This window comes from Clytia hemisphaerica, unplaced genomic scaffold (assembly GCF_902728285.1).
Source record: "Clytia hemisphaerica strain Z4C2 unplaced genomic scaffold, Clytia hemisphaerica genome assembly, whole genome shotgun sequence".
NCBI classification, from domain to species: Eukaryota; Metazoa; Cnidaria; class Hydrozoa; order Leptothecata; family Clytiidae; genus Clytia; species Clytia hemisphaerica.
The window spans coordinates 1095474-1117964 of record NW_027103674.1 but is presented as its reverse complement, the minus strand read 5'-3'; the positions used below and the strand labels follow the sequence as shown (position 1 = coordinate 1117964).

At 35.0% G+C, this 22491-nt stretch overlaps 1 protein-coding gene across 8 annotated transcripts in view; it reads right to left on the bottom strand.

The window, feature by feature from the left end:
- LOC136803438 (agrin-like) overlaps positions 1-17564 on the bottom strand; it is a 40621-nt gene extending 23057 nt beyond the window's left edge. For 5 of the 8 annotated variants that reach the window (XM_067060161.1, XM_067060163.1, XM_067060158.1 and 2 more), the window contains exons 1-3: positions 4610-4763; positions 4358-4468; positions 1627-1746 (exon numbers count right to left, since the gene is read on the bottom strand). In XM_067060161.1, the coding sequence (XP_066916262.1) occupies positions 1627-1746; positions 4358-4468; positions 4610-4670 (292 nt within the window). In that variant the 5' untranslated portion in view covers positions 4671-4763. Of the gene's footprint in view, positions 1-1626; positions 1747-4357; positions 4469-4609; positions 4764-11402; positions 11436-11927; positions 11995-12188; positions 12293-12350; positions 12630-12778; positions 12884-17413 lie in introns of those variants that run through there. The other 3 variants (XM_067060162.1, XM_067060157.1, XM_067060164.1) reach the window with 3 other exon arrangements.
- Between the last annotated feature and the right edge of the window lie 4927 nt (positions 17565-22491).

The following is a 22491-nucleotide window of genomic DNA, read 5'->3' as shown; positions in this document are numbered from 1 at the left end:
AGCTATTTACCCCTTAAAACCTACAAAATGATTTTTCTCGAATAACTTTTTACAAAAAAGTTCTTTTGACCTCAAATTTTGAACAGTGATTCACTGTAAAGTTACTAATGTTATGAATATACCATTAGTACCTAAATGATCTCAAAAATATGTGTTAAAATCAAAATACCCCTTAAAACCTACAAAAATAAGGCTAAAAACCACAAGTCCGACCCTTGCTAACGGGATACTCAAGCTGATGGATACAAATTTTGGTGTTTGTTGCTTCGTGATTCAATGGTTCAAAGACTTGCTAGAAATTCATTCCCACAACAATATTTTCATTTTTAGGATTTCATGCCCATAATGCAATTGTGTGTGGTTTTTTTCGTCAAAAAACGGCTACAAAAAGGCCAAAACCTTCATTCGCTTCATTTTTGACCTATGGTTCTAATGTTTTTCTAAATCTCCATCAAATTTGTGACATTTTGGTATGCAACATGACCAGGTTTTGAGAAAGTCGATTTTTCAGATTTTATTGATCATCACCATAAAAGTGCTTAAAGTAGAATTTTAAGGGCCTGTCATTTTCGTTGGGGTCTATTCACGAAGATGAAAAATGATTTTTTCATACCTACCATAAGTATAGGTATCTAAAAAGTATAGGTTTTATGACCTTAAATTCAATTGTGTAATTTCTAGGTCCAAAAAACCTGATTTTTTGAAGGGATTTTTGATAAAATTTTGAATAACTTCGAATTTTAAGATACTTTAGCATCTTTAAAATCCTTTAAATTTGGTATTTTATGAAAGAACATTTATAAGAGGTTGTAAAAAAGTGAAACATACCACATAAAATTAAATCTGGTAGTTATGAAAGCCAAAAATGCAACATTGTGGGTTTTAAGGGGTATGTGGTTTTAAGGGGTATCCACTGGTAACTAAATAAAAAAAATTACACGTTTTTGTTTTTTTAGTTTTACCAAGCAGTCTCAAAGTTTTATAAGAAATCGGCCTTTTGAGGCTCAAATGTTTCTTAAATGTTTCTAAACTTTTTGACATAATCAGCCTCATGGAAGGCTGGATGGGAATGTTCTTAAAAAAAAGGAATTATAATTAAATGTTCTTTTCTCACTCTCAGCCTCAGCATATTTCTTAGATGTTTCTTGGTTTTTAGGCATTCTGAGCCTCATGTTTCTTAAAAGTGTGTTTCTTAAAAAAAAACGTGTATTGGATAATTATCGTCATTTTGATAAAACTGAATAACTTTCCAAAGCCTATTTTTCAACTACCAAGAGTTTTGTTCTTTTTCTGCTAAAAAGTGGGCAATAGAATCTTAGTCTGAGGGTATTTTTCTTCGTTTTGACTAATTTTTCATCAAATTGATTTTTCATGTATGAATTCCGAAAAAAGGGGATAAAAACTTTATAATACCGAAAATCCGAAGCAAAAATTCATGGATTTCCGATACGAAACAATTTCAGCATTCCGAAAAACCGAAGGAATTTTACCCGATTTCCGAAATTCCGAAGAAAAAAGGGTCGATTTCTGCAATTCCGAAATACCGTACGCCCCCCACTGAGAAGTGGAATCTTACCCCCAAACGATGGGAGGGAAGACTTTCAAGTGAGAGCGAATAGAACTTACGGACATCGCAAGCTTCAAGACATTTCTTTGGATCAGAAATACATCTTCCGTTGATGCCACAGTTACGGCACCGACAAGTATTTGGACAATCAAGGATTGGTGGACCAATGGTTGGCAAAACTAAAAAACAAAAGAGGTCAATAAAGATTAAGACAACAAGGATCGCAAATTAATTAAATTTGGAAAAGAAATATCAGAGGGTCAACTTATTGATCATTTTCTTTCCTTCATTTTACAGAAATATTTTTACTGAAAATCTTTTTAGAAAAAACTAGACGGTTGGTTTAGCTTGCGCATCAAAAGCCCTTAGGATGACAAAGATGGTATTGTTGGTGCTCTCTAACTTTATATTTAAGGGGGATTTGAAATAGTTTTCATCAACCACGGGAGTATATCGAGTAGCGTGAAGATGTCTCGTAAATACCTTTTTATGCTTCAAATGGAATAACAAAGAGAATGGGACTTGAAATCTTTCTACATATGAGCTTGGTAAATAATAAACCTTCAATTATGAGGAGTTTCTTTAGGATATTTTCAATTCAATCGAAAACGGGAACTGAGGGCGTTCATCATCATCAGTGTAGAAGAATTGAAAATATATAAAAAATGTTGCTGTAATTATTTATGAATTTGAGGTCGACATGACGCGCCTTAAAAGATCAAGTAATAAATACTTTAATTTCAAAATAATCATCAATACTTTAATTTCAAAATAATCATCAATAATCGTATAATTAGTCTTCAACCATAACATTGTATTATTTGCCAATTATAGGAGGCTGATTTATTAATTTTAGTTTTTCATGTCTTGCAAAATGAGTAAATTCAAAATTAGAGTTACGAGTAGGCGGTTATGGAAGTCATTAATAGCTAGGTAGTCAAGAAGGAAGTCATTAAAAACTTTTGGCCTTTTACGAGGCTTTAAAACAAATTAATGATGCAATTCCAGGGGAAAATCTTGTTAACTGACTTACGCTCTCTTTACCAAATATGGTCAGTTAATGGGAGGTTTGATCGCTTTTCGAAGTCAAGTCATTTAAGGAAGTTGACTAATTGAAACCATTTTAGATTGTCATTAACTATTCTTATTGTCATTGAAGTTCTCTAATTGACTTTCCAGTGATCTAGACAGCTCGTAAAAACGCCTTAGAGACTCGGAGTTGATGCCAAGCTTTGATTGAGAAATTTTGTAAACTGAATGATTGGCCAGTAAGTTTAATACCTGGGGGATGCTAGGTTTGCAAGGTGACGGGTACGTCAGAGCCAAAGTTCGAAAATCGACCCTTTGAGAACTTCGACATTTTTGCGACCCTTCAAGAGACTATTTTTCCAATTTTTCGCACAAAATTACAAAAAGAGAATCTCTTTCAGAGAATCAATTACTAATTAATCGTTTTTTGTTCCCTTTTCAGAGACTTTCTAGGGTTTAAAAAAGGGTCCTTTATGGCTCACACATACCCGACACCCATTTTTCCCAAGTATCCCCAAGTATCCCCATGGATGCAATAAAGACCTTGATTCATAGTCCACAGTCCTCGTCGTACAAGACTTGATGACGTTATTTTCAGTAATTTCTTGAAGCATCGATAAAAGTCTTTATATAAGAAGCGTGGTGTCAAGGAAATTGCAATATGCCGCGACAATTCTATGAAAAAACCGCCGTGGTATCTATTCAAATTGACATTAACATAATTCCAGTTCCTTATTCGGATGAACAATTGATTTCTCGCTCAGCGGGATGAATGTAGGGAAGAATTAATTAACTTTAACTTTCAAAGCATGGGAAACTAAAAAAAAGAACACGCGTGAATTTCATTTGAGAAATTTCCTTGAAAACTGTTGAAAATTGAAAAAAAGTGATTTCAGTATTAAGGAAGCAGTAATTGCTTCCGCGTAAATAATATTCACAAATTACTTCTCGAAAGAAAATTACTATTTTCCGCTTTTGATATTAGGCCCTCTAAAAAATATGACGTTTATGTTATTTGATAAAAGACGTGGCCGCATCGTAATTTTGATAATAATCAAGGACTGAAAATAATTTTAATCGCCTCTTATATAATTCTTTTGTCAATTTCAAATGATTTACGCCAGGAAAGTGGTTTTGAAATAAGTAGCGTCTTTGTTTTGGAACCTTCCCGTTATTTCCGATTTTAGAGGAAATAGTTAGAAGAAAAACGAGTACAGGTGACAAATTTACAGTTGAGACAACATTAGACTGGCATTTACGGACTTCGGCGAAGCCCATCAAAGGATTAACAAAAAATCTTCACTCGAGAGGTGTGGAATTTAGAAAAAACGGCAGAATATTTATTTATCTCATGCCAAATCATCCATTCTGTGCACGCTACACTGGGTTAACTTTTTTAAATCCTAGTTTTTGGAATTTCTGAGGAGTTACAGCATTTGCAGACTTAAAGGATAAGATCTCCTCAACAGGGGTAAACGGCTTTTTTCAGGGGGAGGGGGTCCCAGAATGAAGCAAATGCGATGAGGTGACCTGCCTTGCAGAAACATTCAAAACCTGGATTAACCTGTCCAACCTGGACAGATTCTCAATTCGACCCTTTTCATTCCGGCTCGTGCACCAAAGCCTCTTTTCAAGTTTTAGCCAGACTTTATTTTAATTTCGATCCCTAATGCCGGACCTAATTACGCCAGCGAGGAACAAATAACGCAAATAAGGAACGGCGTAAAGAGGACCGATAGAATATTTGTAAAAAAATTATACCTGGTTTGCAATCACACGTGCATTCACATTTGTTTGGCGTCAATTGCTGACCTGGTGCACAAGACTTCTTCACGAGTGAACATGGATTTATTTGACAAACCTTGCAAAGCTCTAAGAGGAACAGATCAATTGAGATAAACTTTTAGGGAAAAAATCACCAACAAAGTTCGAATAAGCGAACTATATATTCTTATGGTCCCGAGTGCTTTTAGACTGTTTGATAATTTTTGGCACGATGACAAATAAACTTACCGCTGGCGCTTGTAAAACTAGCCGCGATGCTTGCGACTATAAAGACATACAGCAGCCTCATCTTGCTGCTCTTCTTAATAATTAATATCTTTTCGTTTTTAAGTTAAAAAAACTTTATACACAACTCCAGTTATATCAACTATAAACTGTAGCTAAGTTACAGAATACAAAGCTCTTTTATAGCATTCGTTTCATGCTTTTAATTATAACCATTAAGCAAAGTTATTACGACATCCGGGTTTTTTAAAGAAAAATTGATGAGTTTTTCAATTGTGGATTATGATTATGATTGAAGAATGAAACATATTATTACCGCACTTTCGATATTCTGACTATCTCGCATCATCAACATTCATAGCCAGCACCCGACTATCTGTCGATTATAAAATAGTATGTCACAGTCAGTTGTATGTAGGTAGGTGTTGCTTTGCATTCATCTAATAAAAAACATTTTGTCACATTGAGAGTTAAATCTCTCTTGGGTTCACATAATAAAACACCCCTTTCTCACAGGATTTTTTCAGCCAGTGGGGATATGAAAAAAACAAAACGGGGATTAATTTTCTCATGTTTTTTTATTACCGGGGATTGTTTTCGAGTCAGAAAATGGGGATAGAAGTACAATATTTTGCAGTGAGGATTTGTTTATTGGGACTATTTTCAGCGGGGCCAAAAAATTGGAATATAATTTTCCACTGGGGGCGATATTTTGGCAAATTTTTCCCGTGGGAGCGCGTCCCACCGGGTCTGTGAGAAAGTAAGCAACCTGGTGCTGATTTGGTAAAAGAAAATTTGAGATCATATCACGACCCTCCAAGAAAAGAACCACTTAATTGCAGAAATATCCTCTTAAAATTTCTTGAATGTAGAACTGACAGTGAGTATGTTACTGGCTATAGAATTATGAGATTTTTTATTTCAGGAAAGTGCGTGGGAATTTATAAGTTGGTGAAAGTGACGTCTGTAATATTTTCTTGTGCTGAAACGGAGGCTGTTCATGTATTTATATGATATAAAAAGTTCAGTTGCAAGCTAGCAAATTCATCATTTTTTTCTTTCGGAAACAAACATAACACGTCGTAGACTGGAGTCGTTTATAATGCGTGTAATACTAATAATACCAATACTACTAATAATAATAATAATAATAAAAATAATTGCCCCCGCAGGAGCGTAGCGACGAGGAGGCACTCATAGTTTCACGCATAAATATTGGACTGGAATCTCAAAACTTTGCGAATTGTTTTGTCGCGTAAGCATGTCCGTAGTTAGTCTCTTCCGTAAATGTTCGGTTTTTTCCGGGACGGTAGTATACATATTTTCATATTACGTTATTATATGGTATTATCATTATTACATATTACAAGTTTAGTTTTGATTTAGCTTTGAAAAGCTGAAGCGAGTGTTATAAATGCAAATCAAAACAGTGTATGATATAACACGAATTACAATATTACTTGTGCAAATCAAAACAAACAAAATGGCAGACTGGTTATGATGATGCTGAGCTGATTCATTGACTAGAAAAAGTGTTTTGTATGTCAAATTTTGTTTCTTGTCTTTGAAACTGAATACTAACTACTGTAATTTAGTCAGAAGTTCACTTCAGCAATGATTTTCAATTCTTTTTCCAGAATCTTTTTAAAGAAATTTGCTTAAGTTTTCAAATGTACATTTGATATTTTTGTTCAAACTTTAATTTATTTTTGTCTGTCATTTTATTGATAATTACCTTTATTGTTTATAGGGCTTCTTGAGCTTTAAATACCATCATATGATCGTAACTCGAGAAAGTCCTTCTTAACTTAGTAAAACAACCGGCAAAGTACAAAAAAGATGAATGTACGCATATGTAAAGTTGAATATCCAAACGTGGTTGACTTTTTCTTTTGGTCTTCAAAATAATTTACCTCACTTAGAGTGTTTTTTCTTTTTCAGTGTGGTAAATCTTTTTCAAAAACCTGAAAAAAGTTTGTTTACTCGTTAAACTTTACATGCGCACATTAAACTTTTTCATGCAGTTGTGATAGCCTAAATAACTTTCGCTCCAGTGGTTTGGTGAAATAGCTCCAAATTTTGGCTTTCTAAGTTAGGAGAGACCTTCCCGAAGGCATTTAACAGTGGTTAGACTATGTACACAGACAGTCATACAGAAACACCATAAAGGGAAAGTATATCGCTAGCCATAAACTCAAAAAGTCTAGCTTCCTGAAGGCACGTCTCTTCATTGTCTGTGCTGCGATCAGCTTGGAGAGAAGATTGCATCATGAAAAAGGACTATGCACTTGAAAAGAAATTTATGCGTGTCGTGGAATAGAAATTATGATTGACAGTTTGACCACGTGACCAGTAGGGTCACGTGGATATATAAATAGCGCGACATTTGTAATCGGCGCATTTTAACTTTTCTCGACTGTACGTCTGAATGAACCACAATGGCATTCCTTTACTTTTCTTTTGACCAACAACATAGAAGATTTTGCTTGAGAAGTGCAATCACAGCGTAAACTAGTGGAGCCCGGGCATTAACTAGGATAAGTGAGTTTCTATTTCACCCAACTTAAGATGGCGCAGAACTTTTTGATAAATTTTATACGCAGTATCCTCTTGACTATTGTTTATTAGGCAAAGTAGCAATAGAGTAATGTTGAAATATAGCAGCCAATGAAAAAAAAACAAGCTATTTCTGATTGGTTGCCTTGTGGATTTATTCACTGCGTATGTCTATATATTTTGCCTACAATCTAAGATGTCTGCGACATTATTTGAAAAGTTCTATTTAGTGAATAATAATCATGCCATATATCGTTATAAGAAAGAAACTAGGAGAAAAAAACAAACAAACAGGAGATGTGAAAATCAGTAAGATAATGATACCATAACTTTTTAAATATATTTTTGAGAGGCTTTTCCAGCTTTTCCTTAAATTTTATTAAGTTATTAATAAGCTGCATGAATTCTTCAAGTATGTATTTTTTTATAATGGAATATAATTTTTTTTTCAAGCAAACGCCTCAATCAATCAATCAATCAATCAATCAATCAATCAATCAATCAATCAATCAATCAATAATTAAATCAATCAATTATTCCTGATTATTTTTTAATGTTTAACCTTTGAAGCATTAAAGCTTTATAGGTGCATGACATGATCTTTATGTGGGGGCATTTAGTGAAAGCTATGACTAGTACGGGATTTAGTTTGTATAAACGACTGGAAGAATCCGGTGTTCCAGCCTAATAGATACCCCGGCTTGCTACGCAGAATCTTGGGTAGCGAGAAAACAATTTATCAAACAATAACAAACTCTCAAAACAAAATCAACTCAAATGAAAAACTTTCAATACACAAATCCACACACATGTTTTTCTCAAGAATTATTTTGAGCGGGAAAAAATTATAATTGCAAATATTGACACTTTTCTTTTGTTTGGAGTTAGTGCACAAAGGTTTCTAGACGACTAAAATTGTTCCCTTTATTACTTTTTGCTTTATTTCTGCTATGTATGAATTAGTCGTCTAGCTTGCTAGACTAAACACGTCGTAAATTGAGATAACAATTAAAATCACATGTCCAAAACAAACTTGTAAAACAATTGAACAATCAAAATTAGCCATATTTGGTTTGGTTTTTTATTTTAACATGAGACATATGTCTTGATTTTGTATCCACTGCATACAGTTTGTTTACAAATTTCGCAAGTACTGTTATGGTCCTTTAACGTCTCTTCTTTATTTCCCGAAAGTTCTTTTTTTTTTAAATTTTTAGTTTCAACAATATTCTTCAATCGCTTAAAGATAGGTAGCTTTTTTCTGATGGCCCCCAAAACGTAGGTTTGTGCAATTTTAGCAATTTCTCGAGATCTCTTGAATATGAATACAAAATTTGAAGTTTTAGAGTTTTAGAGTCTTTTGGGCATAAATTTGTTTCATAAGATTTTTTGTCAATTGTTTGTGGATTTGTCAAAAAACCGCAAAATTAAATTCTGCAAAAATTTGTTCTGCGAAAATTTCTTCCCTCGAGGTATTTTTTTTCTTAAATTTATGATCCGGTGGATGTAAAATTTATGATGTTTGAAAATGTGTTTAAGATATTTCAACATTTTCGATTGACTTGATAGTTTAACAAAAATACTAAATTGTATTAAATTTCTTCGACGAGCGAGCGAGGTCAATTTGCTCTGTCCAGGGGACAAAAGCCACTTTTTTTAGAGAACGTTGTCCTTTATCTTTATGCAAAGAATCAGAAAAAACTAATGAACCAATTTCGCACCATGTAAAAAAGTAACACTTTTTTAGGCACTTTTTGGCCCAAATTTGCCCAAACTTTTTTTTCTTTCGAATATTGGGCTCCCTCAGATTCTAAAAATTACCATTTTACATCACTATGCAAAAAAATCTGAGGAAAATAATGGACCAATCCCATTTCGGCCAAATTTTAAGTCTCCGGCCTGCCCCAAAGTTTGAAAAAGTGAAAACACCCCCACATTAGTCTAGCATGCTAGACGACTTAACTCAGTAAAAAATAGGAAGTAGAAAACTCGACAGGAGCATCAATATAGTCGTCTAGAATATTTTGTGCACAACAAACTTTTCATAAAAATTCTCTTTTTTCATGTTTTTGGATAACATTTTAGGGGGTCTTGTTGGTTTGATTTGGTTTTTTTTTTTTTCTTTAAAGGGGACGTCAGCCCAAATTTTTGTCACACATTTTTTGTTACATTTAGAAAATTTAGAACAAGACGATCAAAACGAGCTATATATTATTGAAAGTTTTTTTCTCAATGTGTAATAATAGACGTTTGAAAATTTCCCTTCATTTTAAATCTGTGACGTAACAAATGTTACTTCTATTTTGTAAACAACATTTGTTAAACAAGATTTTCAGTAAAAAGAGAGACATTTCATAATTATTAAACAGAAAAGTCGATCTGCTTTCTTTCCTTCAGAAAATTTTATCTGTTCATTAGTTTTATCTAGTTTATCTATACTTGGCTGGAATACAATTTCTTCTGAGTATAGAATTAGTGCCTTGGAAAATGGAGGATCTCTGTTCTAGAAATCGCTGGCGAAAAAGGGCAGATATTTGTGAGTTATTCGGATAAATTTGCTATTAAAAGAAAGAGGGGAACATTATCTACGTCACAAATTTACTCTCCTTCGTTTATTTTCTCCATCGTAGAGTCAAAACAATAGAAATTAAAATTTGAATAACTCAGCCAAAAAAAAAGATTTTTTGTTCGTTCTTTTTGCAATCACTTTTTTTTCATCGTAGGTATCTTCTCTAAAAAAATGGTAAAAATGATATCCCAAAGCAGACGTCCCCTTTAACTTAGAAATTCTCATTGGCTGAAATTTTTTTTTTGTTTATATATTTTGTTGTATATGATTGTTTTCTCACCCCGCAGAAATCTGCGGGCCCTGCTTGAACTCCCGTAAGCTACGGAAACCACCTTAGCCCAGTCGTTTATTTTAACCATATCCCGACATAAAAATTTCCCGCTTTCAACAAAAACGTTATAAACGACTGGATTCCCAGTCTACCCCCACATAGAATATATGTGCAAAATTTCAGCCGAAACGGACAAAGTCTCCAGCGTGCCTAAAAGTTTTGAGGTGACAGACAGTTACAACCAGGACATTTTTATTAAATATTATTACCCGAGAGGAGATCCAATTGAAACTAAAAGACTTTGTTTCTGTTTAAAATCCCCCAGGAAAATTGGGCCCGATATAGCCCGGTAAAGCAAGATCATGTTTATCTCGGAACACGTGCGAGACGATCTTTGAGAGAGAGAGAAAAAAATTATGTAAACCTTCGACAGGTAAGTACAGTGAAAGTAAGTTCTTAAAAAAAGTTTGTTAAAAATGTTGTTTATTTACACTACATCACAAAACGATTTCTACTCGCTGTTTTAAAATGAAAAGATATACAAAATCATGTGCGATTGTTCTCGATTTTTAACACCTTACTCTGAGATTTGCCACGTGATTATTACATTCCAAAAAGATGTAAATATAGGTAATCAAGTCTATAAATATCTTGCTCTCTTCTATTCCACATGTTCCCTTCCCAATTCATGGTGACCTCGAGCGAGATTTGCGAGGTGATCTACTCTTTGAACGACTTCTACTTCTACTCGGGCTACGACTGCGGCTACGGCTCCTACTCTTGCTACGGCTTCTGGATAGTTTTCGAGGACTGTGCGAGCGAGAACGTTTACGAGGCGAACGGGAACGCGAACGACTTTTTGATCGACGCGGACTACGAGATGGGCTTCGACGACGGCCGCCGCGTGATCTCGAGCGTGAACGTGATCTGGATGGGCTTCTACGTCTCCTCCTAGAGCGAAAAATAGTTTTTAATTTAAATTTAAGGTCTAAGTAAATCTAAGTTAGTTAAGTTAAGTCTTCGAGACAGTAAAAAAGATACACTAATGCTTTGATATAGTATATCATATTTTGATATAATTGTTACTTGGTTTAAGGGTTCTGGAACGAACACTTTGAAGCCTAAACCGAGTAGTAGTAGATAAGGTTCAAAGAGAAAATTAGTTAAACTGTAATCTCTCCTACATCCAACTCAGACAGTATGAATACTAAACAATCATCCTCGTAAAGAGTCATTATTGAATAAAGTTTGTGCATCATTGTTGGAAGGAAAGTAATGATTTCACTCGCTCGAAGGAAAGCCACTAGCCTACGTGAATTTTTATACAATTTCACTTACTCAATAACAGTTGTCTATTTCTGTGTAGAATTAAAACTATAAACACTTAAAAATCATCATACCTGGGTGGTGATCGACTACGACTTCTTCTTCTCCTGAGTGATAAAAAAACCAGAGTTTTATGTGGATTCCAGAAAGTCCAAGCTGTCGAAATACGTACAAACATTGGAACAAGATAGTTCTTTTCGTGTAGTTCAGCTCAGACAGTATGAATACTTGAGTATCATTGTCAAAATGACTCCATAATAGCAAAAAATTGCATCATTACTGAACAGATTGATGTAAGACCCTAAACTTTCGGGCTCCTTGTTGCCGATTGTTTGTAATTCACCCTTTTTCGAATATTATTTTTTCATAAAAACTAAGCACTTGAAACCCCAAACCATAAAGTGTCACAAAATAATAACTCAACTTTTCGACCCTGTAGCAGGAAGTCTGTTCGCTAGGGGCGAACTGAAACCCCCTAAATATACATTTGCGTTTTTCCTATGGTTACTTAAAATATGGACCTGCTGTACTGAAGAAAACAGGTTGCTTTTAAACACCCACAAACTGACAGATTGTGTACTTTAACATGGTCATCTTACCCTCCGCCACGATATCCACCACCATATCTGTCATCGTCACCATCTCGAGTTCTCATTTGTCCGGGGGCTGAAATAAAAAGTTAAACCCAACCATCTAAGAGAATTTACAAAGAATAAGCAAGGACACTGGATTCACGTTGTTGCACTTAAGATTACAGAGGATATAAGCCGTTTGAATTCTTTTAATTCAATTTCATAACAAATTTGATAAAAAAAGATAGACTTTGAAATGGAAAAACAAGACCTGGAGAGAACACTCACTCTTTCTATCTCCTTCTGCGAATTGGACATCCAATTCTCGGCCTTGACAACGGACATGATTCTCATAGTGAAGTGCATCTTCTGCATCACGAATATCTTCATATGTAAAGTGCTGAGTTAAGAAACCTATCACTTTGTGCACAAACAATAAAATAAACTTACATGAAGATTGAATCTGTGAGAGAACTTTAAAGGATTAGGAATCTGTAGGTTGTCTGTAATGGAAGCCTTATATTGACTTGAAATCAACAGCTATTGAACTTAGGTCTTGTCTTTAAATGAGCCTTGGGTCTTTTCTGTATCTTGGTATTTCATAACTTTAAGAACATATCTTTCTCTGGCTTGAGATCTTTTAATTGAAAACATTCTCTTTGAAGAACCAACTTGTTTGAAATTGAGATATGTCAAGCTTGGTCTCTCAAGGACTTGTCTGTGTAGTTACTGAAATTACAAGTTCAAAAACATTTGAGTTGTACTTTCACACTCAAGGGATATCTTAGTTAGAGAAATTAGGTTTGAGTACCAAATGAAAAGAGATTCCAACACCTCCAGATTTGTTATGAATAACTACAATATTACGAAAAGGATATTGAACATAAGCAAACCCTCTTGGTTCCCTGGAATAATAGTCTAGTGGAATATAAACATCTCGAATAGGTCCATACTTAGCAAAGATGCGTCGGAGATCTTCAGGCCTGAAAGAAGTGAAAATATGAAAGTAATAGAAGCATCTAGCAACCAGTATTTTAGACCCATAGAATGAAACACCCCTTTTCAAAAGATTTGTATGCTGCATTTTTGCAATTCAATTGTCAAACACAATCGCATTGTAATTGAATATAACCCAGGATTTCGGAATTTGGCGTTCCATTACATCCGATTGATCTAATTACTCCCATAATGTTCTTATGGACCAGGGGCGGATACAGGGTATGTGAATGTGGTGAACTCACACACTCAATTTTCTCGATTCGAAAAAATCAAAACACTAAAATTGTTTTCTATAAATTTTTCCCTATAGAAAAAATATTTTGTTCTTTCAAAGAAACAAAAATGCTTTCTGTACACAAAATGTTCAAAAGGTACATCTGTTGATACGTTTAAACTTCTGTGTTCAAAATGGCTTTAGTTTGTGTGAGAGAGACTCTCCATCGTAATAAGTTTACTGAAAGAGTCGCATTCATTCTATGCCAAAGAGCATCAGAAACCTCAAAAACATTTCTATCGATAAATTCAAAAGAGCCCTGGACACACACCTTAAGAGCAGATGCACCTAAGAATCAGAAAAAGTGGGATCATGGGGGTCTTCAAATCTTCCTGAAATTTTGACACAAGGTCACATATCTTGGGTGGATCACACACAAAAAATTACAGCTCTCTAGCAACAACGGTTGGTAAGTTATGCCCAATTTACGAAAATGTAATTTACAGACCAGTAATTTACAGACCAGTAATTTACTGACCAGAATTTAAAACTTTAATAACTAGGCCAATTTTGATCTGATTAAGATGAAAACTAAGAAAAAATATCATCAGTTTTTATCAAAATCAATATAGAGGGACACCAAAACCCTACTTAGACCATTAAAATCTGGTAATCTGGTAAAAGGTGGTAATCTACCATTATTTCTCAAACTTTAGCTTGATTTTGCTTGAAGTAGAGCTATCTGAGAAAGTTTCTTTCAGTATATTGTGTTATTATGTATGGAGTACATCAGCTATGCACCAAAGGTGCAGCGCTTACAGACACTTGTTTCTCACCCAGAAGGGGCTTTAGGGGGTGGGAAACTGCAAAAAACCTAAAATCTGCCTAAATCGCATGTTTTTACCTGTACTTTCTAAGCCTGATAGCTCTTCAGATATTGCTTTAAAGTACTTACAACCATACATATCCTGAAACAACTAAAAAATCTGAATCCAAATATTGGATTTCCAATCTTTATTTGACCTCTCACCTGCTCTCACTCTGATATACGGGGGCCTGGAAACGAGGGAAAAATGAAAATCAGTGAAAAGCTGAACTTGGGCGGTCATTTTCTCAATTTCACAAATATCTCCATGGAAACTTTTTTATATCCTGAAAGTACAGCCTTAGAGCTTTCCGAAAAGGTACAAAAGTTGAAAATTTGAAGACCCCTTTTTTGGGAAATCAAGCCTAGAGTCATCCGGTAAAGATTTTTTGGAAAATTGAAAAATCAAAATGGCGGAATTCCTGTTGACCCGAAAAAGTTTTTTTCATTAAAAACTGAAAGATAGTACCAAAATCTATGGTGTCCAAAATTTCAGCTTAATCAGATCAAAATTGCCCTAGTTATTAAAGTTTTAAATTCTGGTCAGTAAATTACTGGTCTGTAAATTACATTTTCGTAAATTGGGCATAACTTACCAACCGCTGTTGCTAGAGAGCTGAAATTTTTTGTGTGTGATCCACCCAAGATATGTGACCTTTTTTCAGGAATTTCAGGAAGATTTGAAGACCCCCATGATCCCACTTTATATTGAGCTCTTCTGATTCTTAGCTGCATCTGCTCTTAAAGTCTATCCCAGATGAACCCCAGATCCATGGATATACTGGGTGCAGGAGAGCTAATTCAAATTCAATAATTGACATGAAAAATATCTGCTGAGATTCTTTTTCTCTCGACAGATTGATCACACAGAGGCGTGGTTCACCAAGAACCTTACCTGAAGCCAGATGCTCAAACACAAGTACACAGGTACATCTTGTTATCATACCTCAACGGTGGAGATTATTTTGACAATATTTCGTGAGGATAATTACATAGTTTTGCATACTTTTCACGAATTTTCATTCCTTCAGACTGTGTGAAACCACTTTTTCATACCCTTCACACTGTCGCGATTTACGTGTAAACAAATCACGAAGTTTTCTCTCTTTCTGAGTCTGATCTAAAGCTTTTTACAAGAACATAACTAATAACATGAGGACATTATTAAACTATGTTTCTGTGCTCTTATAAGTAGAGTGAATCAAAGATATTGTATACATGTGTCCAGACGTCCGCGCTCGATGACGGATCGATCATCGGAACGGCTCGATGACGGATCGATATGTGATCGATGGATTACTTAACGATCCGGATAGGAGATCGATTGAAGATTCAGCCATTAAAAAGTCTTGAGTATCGATCCTTCTTGATCCATTATCAAGCTAGTATTTCAAAGCGAGTATATCGATTCGTCATCGATCGTTAATCGATTTGTTATCGATTGTAAATCGAGTATGAGTCAATAGGGTCAATAAGATCGATGATAGATCGATAAATAATCGATAACTAATCACGAGCTTAAAAAAATCTTGAGTATCGATCTTCAATCGATCTCCTATCTGGATCGTTAAGTAATCCATCGATCACATATCGATCCGTCATCGAGCCGTTCCGATGATCGATCCTATCGAGCTCGGACGTCTGGATGTGTGTGGCATGTAGCAATGGGGTAGAGTATTCCTTCAATTATCGGATTCAAGAATTCAATTCCGGCAATCACGCAATTTTTTTCTGAATTCATGCATTCGCCAGGGGGGGGGGGTCAACATTTATAATACCAACCCATAGCCCAAAAACCTGACTTTTGACCTTTTGAGCTAAGTTAACACCACCACCCCAAAATTGGTATCGATACCAACTTGAAAATCATAATTTTCAGAAAAAGAGGGGACCCACCCCCTTATTTTGGTATCGATACCAACTTGAAAATCATAATTTTCAGAAAAAGAGGGGACCCACCCCCTTATTTTGGTATCGATACCAACTTGAAAATCATAATTTTCAGAAAAAAGGGGGACCCACCCCCTTAATTTGGTATCGATACCAACATGACTTTTTGAATTTGACAAAATATCATGGGACCCACCCCCTAATCTAGTACCAATACCAATCTGACAAATTTGAGTTTAAAGCTGTTTAAAGGGAACCCACCCCCTCCCACAAACAGGGTACTAAGAGAAGCTTCAAAAAAACTCATTTTTGAAATACTCTTTCTTCAACACAACACAAAAAATGTCATATGCTAAAATAGAAAATGACTGAAAACTGACAATATGATAAAAACAAACCCAATGAAGCTAGCAAAATCAATCTGAATCAATATTATCTGAATATAATTGATGTGCAAAAACTAGGAGAAGTTATTATTAGTACATAATTTTAGAACAGAATAGATTCACTCATTACCAAATGCTATCACAAAAAAAATGTTTTTGCTTCAGGCTTGATCAAAAATAAAACTTGAAAATATCGAAAAAGTCCAAAATAAACAAACAAACAAGGTCATTTATACTTATTACTCATTTACAGTCATTATACTCTTGAAACCTATTTAGACTGATATGTACCCCGGGGTATTTTCTAGCTATAAAGGGCAAAAATTAGGAAAGTTTTGCTGTCATTTTGATATGGATACCAACTTTCTGAATCATATTATTTAAAAAAAGGGGTACCCACCCCCTATTTTGGTATCAATACCAACTGAGGATAACTCTTTTTTCTAAAAAAAGGGGGACCCACCCCCATAAATACCAACTTGACTTTTCAGACTTTTAAAGGAAAAAAAGACACCACCACCCGGCTATGGGTCTGGTATCTGGATGTTGACCCCCCCCCCCTGCATTCGCATATTTTTTTTTTCAATTTTCACGCATTCACGCAACCGAAAATGCCCATTCATGCATTCACGCAAACTGCACGCTATCCAAAATCCTTTCTCTGAGCAATTTTAGGGGTTGTTTTAAGTATAAAACTTTTTGCCTCAGGAGTTTTAAAAACAAAGGCCCTTTAAAAATTGATGGAATTTGGCCGTTTGTTTTGATTTTAACGGGAATGGAAGCTTCGGTAAGATTTTGGTCAAATTATGAAGGCCGTTAAGGAGGTGGGTAGGTATGTTTTAAAAGTAATGGTCTTTTCCTGCTACGTGTGGCAACTTTGAATATGGAAGTTGCCCCTTATTTATTGCCTATTTTTGGATTTCTACATTTTCAGTTTCTCGCTCAGGTGTTTTTGAGATTTTGTTCGGATTTTCTGGTACGTCTACCACACCAACTGCCTGTATATATTCGTTTAGCTGAGGTTATCTTGTAACACTTGATTTTTGTCTTTATTCTAGTCGCTTGTCAAAGATCATTCATTTTGCGTTCAAATCCTATCCTATTCGTTGGGCCCTTTGGTAAACAGGAACATTTCTACTAAAAGGAATAAATATCATACCTTGTGCTAGTGCCTAAGTTTCTAATGTATAAAGATGTGTTTGGTGGTCGTGCATATCTATTAGACATGATGAGGCTTTGATCGCCGTGCTTTTGTGCTTCCTCGAACTGTCTTCTGCCGCGTGAAAAGAGATACGGCGTGTTCCATATTCAAAATGGCGATTTTTTAGGCACAGAGTTGGCTGTCATACCTTATCACATTTTGCAAAAGAACTTCGAAAAAGAGAAATTTCGCTACAAAAGCCAACTCAGTGAGCCTTTAATAATTTTACGGCTACCGACATTTTGACAAACAAACAAAAAAGCACATGGGATCCACATGGCCATCACTGTTCAGCTTCTACCCTTTTTATTGTGGCTGTTTTCTTGGTATGTTTACTTTCTGTTTTGTATCTTACCTGTGCGAAATGTCGAATTATTTAGAAGGAAACCAGGTCTCTTGCTAACTGCTATTTTTCTCTGTTTGTTTGTTACATGGGGTCGTGTCCCTGAGTGCTGACTATGTGTGGTTTAATCATGGAGGTAATATTTAATTAGAAATAGATGGAGAATAAATGACTTTTATTTCATTGTACCTAATCATCGGAAGCAAACGGCTCCTTGGTTGCAATGGGAAAAAGTGATTAATTTTGTGTGCACTCATGGGAATATTTAAGTTCATAAAAAACTGAATAAAAAGGTGTTGGATTTTTAACAGCTCTATTGTGAGATAATAGCTTTGTTGATCAAAATGAGAAAAAGCTTGCCGGAACAAGCACAAAATCCTATATTTTTAAGGGCCCACTCTCATAAAATCATCGATAGATTTTTAAAAAAATCTATATTACGATTAGGTAACCTTTAAATTAATCATCCATCAGAATTTGAAAGCCAGTCAGGCACATCCTGGCAAATGAACGGGGTGAGCATTTGCATGGGGTATTCGTCACCCAGTATAAATGAGATAGGACGTCTCGGGCTAAAAGCGTGAAAATGAATAAAAATGAACTTCAAACTGAAAAAGGGAAAAAAGGAAGAAAACTGGGAACTTTATTTTTTCGTTAAAAGTTTCTTCAATCTTCGAAGACAAAATTGACCCATGGAAAAAAAATTTCATCTATGCAGTTCTTTGAAATGAAGTAAAATATTTCCAACCCGGTTCAATTAAGCTGGGTATTCGGCGCTATTACGTCACTTTCGTTTTCGACCCCGTTCATTTGCCAATGGTCGCAAGTGAAAAATACCCCGTTCATTTGCCAGGATGTGCCTGACTGAAAGCCCCCTCCCTTTTGGACGTAAAGATTTCTAATGAAGAAATTTTCAAGGAAAATGTGCTGAAACTCTCAAAATTAGCAATATGTTTGCCCAAAAATACATCGATATGAAATCATAGAACTATTGTAACCTTACTACGAGAAAATTATTTTTGTATCCCGTTTGAACAAGAACTTTTTGCATAAAATGTTTATTTCAATCAGGAAAACATTCTCATTTCTGTTCTTATAAATTTACATTTCGGATTTGTTTGCTTCCAATGATAGTAAATCAAAGAAAACCGATTTGAATGAAAATATAAAAGAATTTAACGATAACTTAGGCCATTACCGAGTCATTTATTCTCCATCTATTTCTTATTACCTCCATGGTTTAATTTATAATATACCAGACGCCCGCGCTCGATAGGATCAATCATCGGAACGGCTCGATGACGGATCGATATGTGATCGATGGATTACTTAACGATCTAGTCTGGAGACCATACTCTGTTACAAAAATATTTCTATCCTGTTAAAATCCCAACAACTTCACTGAAATACAGAGTATGGAATTATTGACTCGATTCAAATCACTTCAAATCACAAAAGAAAAAACTGTTATTTTTTCAAAACAATTCAAAAGCTCGCGCCACTTCTTGAAACAATAGAGCTGTTTGACGTCATACTTTTGTTTATCAAATCATAACAATAAGATATTAGCCAATCAAATTCTGCGATTAATTCTTGCATCTTGTATAATTCCCGGCTACTACTGTCTATACTTTCATATTTTTTTGAAACCACATAGACAGAGAAGTCGGGTCTCCCAGCTATTAACAATCCGGATAGGAGATCGATTGAAGATTCAGCCATTAAAAAGTCTTGAGTATCGATCCTTCGTTGATCCATTTTCGAGCTAGTATTTCAATCGAGTATATTGATTCGTCATCGATTGTTAATCGATTCGCCATCGATTGTTAATCGATTCGCCATCGATCGTTAATCAATTCGTCAGCGATCGTTAATCGATTCGTCATCGATCGTTAATCGATTCGTCATCGATCGTTAATCGATTCGTCATCGATCGTTAATCGATTCTTCATCGATCGTAAATCGAGTACGAGTCGATAGGGTTGATAAGATCGATAAAAGGTCGATAGGGTTGATAAGATCGATAAAAGATCGATGATAGATCGATAAATAATCGATAACTAATCATAAGCTTAAAAGATCTTGAGTATCGAACCTCTATCCATCTCCTATCCGGATCGTTAAGTAATCGAATCCATCGATCACATATCGATCCGTCATCGAGACGTTCCGATAATCGATCCTATCGAGCGCGGGCGTCTGGAATATAGGGGGTCCAATGCCAAAATTACACTCTATGTTTAAACCATCTTATTCTTTATAAATCAAACTTTCATGCTGATTCAGAATTTTGAAGCTCATTCATAGCTCTCACCCTTGGCTGAGAGGCTGTGTAACTCTGATCACGCAATTTTTAGTCTTCTCACATAAAACAGCAAAAAACTTAGATAATCACGCAATCCCTTTGAAAAAGTTCAGATAACGCATCATGGCTCAAAAATCTTTCAATTCATGATCACGCGCTTGTTTTCACAAATCACAAAGAAAAAATTTCTATTTCAGGTACCAGTGGATACCCCTTAAAACCCACAATAAAAAGTGGTACCCTCTATCTCATTGTTTAGTTGGAGTGTAAGGCTGAAACTTTTTGTGTTGAAAGTACGTTGTCTATGATTGTCTTCCCTAGCAGTGATGTTTTGTAAAAAACAGTTTTCAGTTTTTCACGAGGAAGTGAAAAAGTGCAGTTTTAGCTATTTACCCCTTAAAACCTACAAAATGGTTTTTCTCGAATAACTTTTTACAAAAAAGTTCTTTTGACCTCAAATTTTGAACAGTGATTCACTGTAAAGTTACTAATGTTATGAATATACCATTAGTACCTAAATGATCTCAAAAATATGTGTTAAAATCAAAATACCCCTTAAAACCTACAAAAATAAGGCTAAAAACCACAAAGTCCGACCCTTGCTAACGGGATACTCAAGCTGATGGATACAAATTTGGTGTTGCTTCGTGATTCAATGGTTCAAAGACTTGCTAGAAATTCATTCCCACAACAATATTTTCATTTTTCAGGATTTCATGCCCATAATGCAATTGGTGTGTGTTTTTTCGTCAAAAATGGCTACGAAAGGCCAAAACCTTCATTCGCTTCATTTTTGACCTATGGTTCTAATGTTTTTCTAAATCTCCCATCAAATTTGTGACATTTTGGTATGCAACATGACCAGGTTTTGAGAAAGTCGATTTTCAGATTTTATTGATCATCACCATAAAAGTGCTTTAAAGTAGAATTTTAAGGGCCTGTCATTTTCGTTGGGGTCTATTCACGAAGATGAAAATGATTTTTTCATACCTACCATAAGTATAGGTATCTAAAAAGTATAGGTTTTATGACCTTAAATTCAATTGTGTAATTTCTAGGTCCAAAAAACCTGATTTTTTGAAGGGATTTTTGATAAAATTTTGAATAACTTCGAATTTTAAGATACTTTAGCATCTTTAAAATCCTTAAAATTTGGTATTTTATGAAAGAACATTTATAAGAGGTTGTAAAAAAGTGAAACATACCACATAAAATTAAATCTGGTAGTTATGAAAGTCAAAAATGCAACATTGTGGGTTTTAAGGGGTATGTGGTTTTAAGGGGTATCCACTGGTAATCATGCTAGAAAAAAGTGATGTTTTCTCTGGGCTAGTTAGTAAAATATCTCAAATAAGCTCTGTGATGGAGTGTACACATGAATATGGTTCATCCTATAAAGGGAAGTTCATTCTATGGTGGCATATCTTGAATTGAAGGTGGTTGAACAAAATGTTTTTGGCATATTGATGGAACTGTCACACAGTATAGACTTAGAGACTTAAACTCGTATATCAAGATTACGGGATTTCTAATACGAGCTGATTTTACTTTTGTTTTGAGTGGTTTCATTTTCGATTTCAACCCAACATCTTAGCAACGGGGTGCTCGCCCATAGTTACAGGGGTTTGTGCAAAAAAACTTAACATTTTCCGAATCCCCCATTTCGATTAATGAAATGAAAAATGAAACTTTTCTATTTTTTCTACTTTTACTATTTTGCATCTATTCTTGAAAATGAAAATATTTAAGATTTTAAGTTGATTCTTTTATTCAATGATTTTTTACAGCACTTTGTTGACAATCTAACTCTCGCATCAAATTCCCGCTTTCTTCAGTAAATTGAAGACTAGAAAAAACCTAAGCCACGGATCACAGATTGAAACAAATATATGAAGGGTGGGATTTTACAGCCGCCCGTTGTCCAAGGCATTGAAAGGCCACGGGTGCCAAAAAGAAGGGCCGTTTGAAATGCGGCAACCTCATTGGGGGAAATTTGATAAACAGCTGCGAAGGAGTGCTGGGAAGCAATCAGTAGAAGAGAGACCACTTTCGTTTTTGTGGCAGATTTCTATAAAAACTTCTCTCAGGGATTACTTGTCAATGTACTTTACTTACTTTTGAAACTTTTGATGGGTTTTTTGAGTCTCTCAATCATCCAATTTGGAAATCCGATGATTCACCATTTCTCTCACACTGTTTGAATCCGCTCTCCTGTAGGGATAATAATTCGGGAGCAGTGGTTCGTCTGGCAGTGTGGAAAGAAAAGTTCAAGTTGTCTTTTGAATTTAATTTTTGTGCAGTTTGTGATATTACGAATGTAGAATGGGAGAGAATTGAAAAGCTTAGGTCCTTCTTCAGATAGTGAGCCTCTCCAAATATTTTTGTGTT